General features: G+C 46.0%; 1 protein-coding gene across 1 annotated transcript in view; it reads right to left on the bottom strand.

Moving 5' to 3' along the window:
- Positions 1-207: 207 nt before the first annotated feature.
- Positions 208-8,797, bottom strand: part of LOC141111785 (ninjurin-2-like) — a 101,896-nt gene continuing 93,306 nt past the window's right edge. The window contains exon 4 of the mRNA XM_073603920.1: positions 208-1,045. Coding sequence (XP_073460021.1) covers positions 907-1,045 — 139 coding nt within the window. The 3' untranslated portion in view covers positions 208-906. The remainder of the gene's footprint in view (positions 1,046-8,797) is intronic.

Below are 8,797 nucleotides of genomic sequence, written 5' to 3'. Positions count from 1 at the left end.
GCCCCCTTAAAGGAGAATTGTACAAAAAAACAAGATTGGTTAAGCCCACAAGTGCTTTTTTTACCACTACTATTCCTTTATATTGGCTTCTGGCAGCAATTTAGAAATCATATGAAAGGTTTAGCACTGGGAAACACTTTTTAATAGATAAAAATTGCTTTTTATATACATCTATATAGATTAGACCAAAATGAGCGACAAGTGAGGAGGAAGGAGGAACAGGGGGACATTGGTCCAAATCAGGGACAGTCCCTCGAAATCAGGGACAGTTGGGCGCTATGGTTTTCATTCTCCTATGACTGTCCTATGAGGCTGCAGGACCCCTGACCCTCTGTCTGGACAGTGCTGATTGGCCCTGTGCTGATCACATGCACCTTCCCAAGGGAAAAAAAAAAAAAACCTCTCCAGCAATACACATCAAACTGAGCATGTGCAGAGATCCCCCAAGGCTCTGTTCTAGCAGCAGATGGATTGGGGACAGTGGAAAAAGTGGAGGATCAGAGAAGACAGGATCAAAAGGCCTTTTAACACAATGCAGAGGATTAACCCCTTCCACAGTGAGTATTACAAGCATGCTTTACTGCGTATACAGACTGATTTTACTGTTGTAAACAGTCTTTTAAACTAGAGATAGGAGCACAGTTTTACAGTTTTGTAAAATATGTGACTTATGTTACATTGTAGCAAAATTGATAATTATCATGTTTAATGTCTTTCACATCTTTGCCATAGCCAGCAGTGCGTCCATCTAAAGCCAGCAGCCGCTTATCCCGCTTTATATATTTTTTTTCCAGCAGCGACTTGATCTCCGGACAGCGTGAGGCCCGTAATTGTACTCGGCGAGGATCGTCCGAGACACTTCAGCCTTCCCGCAGACGTCTGCGGCCCTCTGCGCGCGGCGTTCCGTTAACACTCGTCCGCGGTGAGAAAGCTGTGATCCTCAGGGGTCGAGTGAAGAGGAGAGAACCAGAACGCGGTGATGAACACATTGACAGCTGTGATAATGAGGATTAGCCCCGTCACAATGTTATTCAGAAGGTGCACTCTACAAGGAGGAAAAGAGAGGCCGGATCAATGATCAAAGGCACGGAGAGCAGAGAGAAAAAAAAAAAAAACCCCGCTCTGTTCTCTAATTGTGATACTAACACAAGCCCCAGAGACAAGGAACTCACACTTAAAAAATAAATAAATACATTAAAAAAAGCAGAAAGCCTAATTGTGTCTAAGTTGGCAGTTTAGCAGCCAGGAAATAATCAGGTTTAGCCTGTCATTCCTGTGGCAGCTTTAAGAAAAACCCCAACAGTCTAATAAAAGACGATTTCCTAGTCAACTGTATTCACCATAAATCAGGGCTCAGTTGAATTGTTGCCCTTTGTGGCAGGAGGCATGGGAAAAAAAATCGGAGTGGTCAACGTACCTGAAGATCTACTTTGGGCAACCGAGGCATATGCCTACAGACCTCCAATGAATGGGAGGGTCACGCAACATTTTCATCAATTAACAAAACATTTGCATAGCCATTCACCCAGTGAAAATGCATGTATGTTTGTTCTGGCAAAATTAGGCAAAGAAATAAATAGGCTATACCCAGAGCTGTTTGAATGTAAATCATTGATTTCAATCAGAAAATACTGCATTTGGCCACTAGATGGAGCTAAGGATTATAAAAAATTCCTATGATACTTAGCTCCATCTAGTGGCCAAACTTGGTATTTTTCATAAGTTTGCCCTCCCCTGGCATAGACTGATATTTTACACATTTTTTATTATAAATTCTTTATTTTTTACAAAGTACATTAATTCTATGCAAATGGGGGAAAAAAACAGATTACAGTGCTGTTTAAAATCATTGAGTTAAATCAGAAAATACTATATTTGGTCACTAGATGGGGCTAAGTATTATAGAAAATTCCAATGATACTTCTTCCAACCTAGAGGCTACACTTGGTATTTTCCATAAGTGTATAGACCAGAGAAAGCAAACTTTGAATGTAAATCATTGAGTTAAACCGGAAAATGCTGCATTGGGCCACTAGATGGAGCTAAGTATTATAGGACATTGTTATGATACTTAGCTCCATCTAGTGGCTAAACTTGGTATTGTTTTTTAAAGTTTGCCTTCCCCTGAATTTCCCCTGAATACTGAATTTCATCACTAGATGGGGCAAAGTATCATAGGAAATTCCTATGATACTTATCTCAATCTAGTTGCCAAACTGCAGGGAACCACCAAGATTATGTAAACAGAAAATAAATGATACTTTTAGTGCCATTTAATAACATTTGGGGAAAAAATAGAGAAAAAGCAGCTTTGCTTAGTATGATAATACTATAAACGTCTATACAGTGTGGATAGTAGGACCCAAGGAACTCAATTAACAAGCAAAAAGTCTATACCGAGGTTCATGTAAATTGAGAGGAGGAAAGAAGGGAAAGGAAGGGAATGGGAGGGAAGGAGAGCAGAGGAAAGGAGAGGGTAAGAGAGAAGGGAGAGGAGAGAAGAGAAACGAGAGGAGAAATTAAAGGAGAGGAGAAGGGAGAGGAGAAATGAGAGGAGAGGGGAGAGGAGTGGAGAAGGGAGAGGAGAGAGAAGAGAAAGGAGAAATGAGTGGAATGAGGAGAGGAGAAGTGAAAGGAGAGAGGAGTGGAGAAGGGAGAGGAGAGGGGAGAGGAGAAGCAAGAGGAGAGAGAAGAGAAAGGAGAAATGAGAGGAGAGGAGAAGGGAGAGGGGAGAGGAGAAGGGAGAGGGGAGAGGAGAGGAGAGGGGAGAGGAGATGGGAGAGGGGAGAGGAGAAGGGAGAGGAGAGGGGAGGGGTGAGGGGAGAGGAGAGGGGAGAGGAGAAGAGGCATACGGTGGGTTTAGAAGGTGTGGGAAAGAAAAGGAGTGAAATAGATAACAGAGGAAGGGAGGGGTGAGGAGGTAAGAGGACAGAAGAGGAGAGTGAAGGGAATGTAAAAGGGGAGTGGAGAGCAGAAGAAAAAAAAAGGAAGTGCAGAGGAGGGGAAGGGAAGGAGAGTATAAAAATTGAGGGGAGGAAAGGAGAGAAGGAGAGGAGAAGATAAAGGATAGGAGAGGAAAAGTGAAGTGAGAGGAGAGGAAAGGAGACATGAGATGAGGTAAAAGGATTGGAGAGGAGAGGGGAGTGAAGGGAATGTAAAAGAGGTGGAGAGTAGAAGAAAAGAATGGAGTGCAGAGGAGGGGAAGGGAATGAAAGAAAGAGAAGAGTATGTGAATTGAGGGGTGGAAAGAAGGGAAGGAAAGGGGAGGAGAGGAAAGGAGAGGAGAAGGGAGAAGAGAGGCTAAGGCAGAGGAGAAGAGAGGAGAAGTGAGAGGCGAGGAGAGGCAAAGGGAGAGTAGAGGAGAATGGAGAGGAGAAGATCGGAGAAGTGAGAGGAAAAGTGAGAAGGGAGAGGAGTGGAGAAGGGAGAGGAGAGGGGAGGGGTGAGGAGAGGGGAGAGGAGAAGAGGCATAAGGTGGGTTTAGGAGGTGTGGGAAAGAAAAGGAGTGAAATAGATAACAGAGGAAGGGAGGGGTGATGAGGTAAGAGGATCGGAGAGAAGAGGAGAGTGAAGGGAATGTAAAAGGGGAGTGGAGAGCAGAAGAAAAAAAAGGAAGTGCAGAGGAGGGGAAGGGAAGGAGAATATAAAAATTGAGGGGAGGAAAGGAGAGGAGAAGATAAAAGATAGGAGAGGAAAAGTGAAGTGAGAGGAGAGGAAAGGAGACATCAGATGAGGTAAAAGGATTGGAGAGGAGAGGGGAGTGAAGGGAATGTAAAAGAGGTGGAGAGTAGAAGAAAAGAATGGCGTGCAGAGGAGGGGAAGGGAATGAAAGAAAGAGAAGAGTATGTGAATTGAGGGGTGGAAAGAAGGGAAGGAAAGGGGAGGAGAGGAAAGGAGAGGAGAAGGGAGAAGAGAGGCTAAGGCAGAGGAGAAGAGAGGAGAAGTGAGAGGCGAGGAGAGGCAAAGGAAGAGTAGAGGAGAATGGAGAGGAGAAGATCGGAGAAGTGAGAGGAAAAGTGAGAGGAGAAGAAAAGTGAGAGGAGAAGAAAAGTGGGAGGAGAGGAGAAGGGAGAGGAGTGGAGTGGAGAGGAGAAATGAGAGGGGAAAAAAGGAGAGAAGAGGAGAGGAGAAGTGAGAGAACAGAAGAGGAGCAGACTCAAGGAAACAAATAGAAGAGAAGAGCACATTAGTGGAAATACATTTAGAGGAACATAGGGGAGAGGAATTTTCTGGAATGTTCTCATAGGCCTGATAGGGTGACGAAATGTCAGGGAACCACCAGGATTATACATAGAAAATAGAAAATAAATGATACTTTTAGAGCCATATAAAAACATTTGGGGAATTTTTTTATAAAAGCATCTTGCTTAGTATGAGGATACTATAAATGTCTATACAGTGTGGATAGTAAGACCCAAGGCACACAATTAGCAAGCAGAAACTCTATACCAAGGTTCATGACCCCCTTAGAGTCCAGCACAAAGGGGATAGAGTTGAGTCGGAATCCTTCTCCATGTATTGATCTAATCAGAGTCATCCTATTCTGGAGTCGAGTCACATTCACAAATAGCCCATCGGCCTCCTCCTAATGTCCCTACAACCTCAGGCACAACTGTGATCCCGCCATCCTAGGAATAGAACAAAGGCTAAAACATTAAACCCATCGTGTTCCTCCACCCCGCAGATTTATACCAAAGTCCTCAGGTTTATCCTTTCTAATCTTGATCTATTTTTCCGACCCTTTGCACACTAATGCTCGGAGACCAGCTGCTTTCATTCAACTTACAATACGGAGTTAAGCCTGAACCGGTCAATGAAGAAGACTCATTACCCTGATATACGGGAAGGAGAAGACGCGAAATGCCCCATTGGCCGGGAAAGAAAAATAGGTTGTCTTGTGTGAGGAAAGACGGTCACATTCGGTAATTACTCTCCCGCATTATTAAAGGCCGTATACCTTACAAAGTACTGGCCGTTACTCTTATTTAGGATTTAATTGCCCCTTGCCTGGTGATAAGACCTTCATATACAAATATTTTATAACTCCGTATTATACCTCGCTCCGGCTCGCCAGCAAATAACGATGAAAAAAAAAGAAAAACTTGTGCGCTTGTAACAAATCTTCTGATGGTCTAATCTTTTCTTTGGCAAGCATTACATTTACCGTTTGAGCGATGTACTAAATATTTCTCTAAGTATCTCTAAATCTGATGACTCTTAATGTCTGCCAGAGTTTTGGTTCCCTGCAGGGAGCGCGGACGGACAGATTTGCTTTGAGATATCGGCTTAATTCTTTGTTAGCAAAGTGACCATATCCACTTGCTGAACAGAAATCCCTTTAAATGATCATTAATAAAAGCTTTATCTGGTTAGGAATTAATTTCTGCTCCTATAATCGGAGTATATCAAGGCTGCTCTGTAAGGAATTATTACCGGTGGTTCTGGAAATCCTTGCCAGTGATAGGTTGTCCATAGATGGCCCGATAATTCAAATATATCAAGGCTGCTCTGTAAGGAATTATTGTTGGTGGTTCTGGAGATCCTTGCATGCTTAGGATGCCCATAGATGACCCGATAATTAAAGCGGTATTAAGCCAAATTAACCTTCCAGCATGTCTGAGAGGTGAGTGTGAGAGGAAACCGGAGTACCCGGAGGAAACCCACGCAGGCACAGGGAGAACATGCAAACTCCAGGCAGGTAGCGTCGTGGTTTGAACCAGTGACCCTTTTTACTGCTAGGGAAGAGTGCTACCCACTACACCACTGTGCCGCCCAAATCTGATCTGGTGATCCAGCAAGTAGAGTAAGTCTGCTGATTTTCAAAAGAACAAGCTCTCTTACAGATTTTTCAGTTTACAAGGATGGGACAAACCATTTAACACTGGCAGAGGTGCTTACAATTGTAGCGCTACTCACTCAGGAGCCGCTGGTAGTTTGGTCTTATGTCCCCAACTCCCAGCATGCACAGCCAGGCACACAGCATTTTTTGCCATTCTTCCTCAGGCTCGAAGATCATTCTAGGGGTTTCTTTTAGGGAATGGGTCCTCAACCTGTGGCCCTCAAGCTGTTGCGGAACTACAAGTCCCATCATGCCTCTCCCTTTGGGAGTCATGCTTGCAATGGTCAGCAGCATGCAATGCCTCATGGGACTTGTATTTGCGCAACAGCTGGAGGGCCACATGTTGAGCACCCAGGTTCTAGGTTTTTTTTTTTTAGAGTAGTAGTTTGGATAGGGATGAGCAGCATGGAATACCCTGGAACTGTGAGGACTAGTAGGCTTCTGGCTCCTCTGCAGTGGCGTAGCGTGGGGGGTGCGAGGGGGGCCACCGCCCCGGCGCAAAATTCAGAGGGGCGCTGTCATGAGTGTGGACCGTCTAGCACGGGAATAAAAGCCCCTTGTTAAACTTATGATGCAGGAGAATACACGTTGCTCAGCAACAGCGGCCGTTCTTGGAGTACGGGCGGGCGGCTGGGGGATCAGTCTCACGGTGGTGATCAGCGAGGGGGCTGAGCCGAGGACAGATAGGCTGGCTGCCTGAGAGCCCAGGACTGGGGAGAATAGTTCCATCACAGCCGCCTCCTCCTTGACCTAGCCCCCCTGACCCCGCCCCCCCAAGAGATGAGAAGCGGCGGGCGCAGCATCTCCCGTGCCTCCAGAGCATGGATTGCTCGAACTTCCTCTCCGCACTAACATGAGGCCCGGAGAACAGGCTGACTGAGGACCCAGACGACATGCAAGGAGGCGGACGTTGCCAGGGAGCCGCTGGAAGGATCAAAGCACCCCCGGATCAAGGAGACAGACTGGCATGGAAGGTAGGGCTAGCAGTCTCTCTCATCTCCCCCTCAGGCCCCTCTCCCTCTCTCAGCCCCCCTTTCCCTCAGCTCCACCGTCTCTCTGATCCCAATGTCTCTCTCTGCCTCTCTCTCAGTGAATCCAAATCACCAGTGCTGCAAAAACACACAATTGTGCAAATATATAAATAAATAAACAAACTCATTTTATATAATAATCAATACAAAGTTCATCCATAGCCATAAAGTCCATTCATAGCCATGTTTTTTGGATGCTTTTTATTGATTATTATATGAAATTATTTTGTTTATTTATATATTTGCACAATTGTGTGTTCTTGCAGCACTGGTGATTTGGATTCACTACCCAGTAGGGCTATCTTAGAATTATTGTATTTGATGAATTGTTATATGACATTTCCTGTGCTTTATTTGCACAATGAGGTTGAGGTTTCTTGCAGCACTGGTGATTTAGCACTCACTACCCAGTGGGTTTTTTTTTTCAATATTTCAGTTAATGGGAGCTACATACAATATGGAATATTCACACTATAGTACTTGTTGCAGCACCGTACCGTTGGGGTATTGATCCCGGCACGGTCCTGCAACAAGTATTATAGTGTGACTATGACATATGTAGCTCCCATTAACTGAAATATTATAAAATCCCCCCTCCTAATGCCTATGATGGCTAACCTGTGTAGAAAAAATGTAAACACCTATTTTCAGGCTGTCCAGTCATGTTATCCCCTGTGTGAGCCGGTGGTGTATGCAGGAGAGAGGAAGGAGCGCCAACATCAGATGGGACATAGGAACCTATGCATGATGTCACCACTCCAAGCTTTACCAGTCATTGTCAAGCACACTCTCCTCTCCCCTACAGCCATCACTGTCTCACACAGGAGATCATGTGACCAGACTGGAGCTAGCTGAAAATAGGTAAGTCTGTGGGTCAAGGGAGCGCAAATTACTTGCCTCGTCCCGGGCGCTGACAACCCACGCTACGCCACTGCTCCTCTGTACAAAACTCCTGGCTGCACTGCACTTGCTTGGAGGGTTAGACTACCCGACAGTCACTTCTCCTCTGTATAGCATGACCAGTTACTCAGCCAGAACCCAGAACAGTTGGGCTTCCTCCCCCCAACTCGCTTCTGGCTCCCCTCAGTCTTTAGAGCAGACTCTCTATGGTAGATACACCCCCCTCCCCTCAGGGACACATTATTTAGAGTCATAGGCGTGTGCCAGGTGTGAGAGCTGTTCCTTCTCCTTCCTAGCCCTTAGAGCAGTGTTTTGCAAACTGTGTGTCCTGGCCCACTAGTGTGCCGCGGGGAGACTGGGAGCCGCCAGTGTAACAGTCGGCCTGGGGGCACAGTCACCGCGTCCGGCTGCTGTTACATTCTGGGAGTTGTAGTCTGCGGTCAAGCGGGGCTGGGCGCTGGCATCAACTTTACCACCTAGGAGGCCGTGGCGTGCAAGGACCTGCTGAGCTGCCAGGTGAGAGACCCTGACACCCCCAGCTGGACACTGGTGAGTTTGCATTAATGGGTACTGGTGAGGCTGCATTATTGGGCACTGGTGAGGCTTCATTAATGGGCACTGGTGAGGCTTCATTATTGGGCACTGGTGAGGCTTCATTAATGGGCACTGGTGAGGCTGCATTATTGGGCACTGGTGAGGCTTCATTATTGGGCACTGGTGAGGCTGAATTGCAAATCTTTTCAGGTGTGCCGCAAAAATGTTGACATCTTTTTGGTGCATCGCAAGACAAAAAAGTTTGAGAGACACTGTCTTAGTGTCTGCCTGCTCACACTCCAGTTCCTTTCGTGTTGTGCCTCAGAAAAGGGATGTGTGGGCGGAAAATTTGAAGCCCAGCAGCGGGAAGATACATGGTGGATTAAAGGTACCCATGCCTGAGCCTCCATCCTTGGGTGAGTGAGCTACATAGTTACATAGTTAGTAAGGTTGAATAAAGACACCAGTCCATCCTGAGTGAGTGTGGGTGCGT

This window comes from Aquarana catesbeiana, linkage group LG11 (assembly GCF_042186555.1).
Source record: "Aquarana catesbeiana isolate 2022-GZ linkage group LG11, ASM4218655v1, whole genome shotgun sequence".
In the NCBI taxonomy this organism is placed as follows: domain Eukaryota; kingdom Metazoa; phylum Chordata; class Amphibia; order Anura; family Ranidae; genus Aquarana; species Aquarana catesbeiana.
This window is presented reverse-complemented; position numbering and strand designations above follow the sequence as displayed.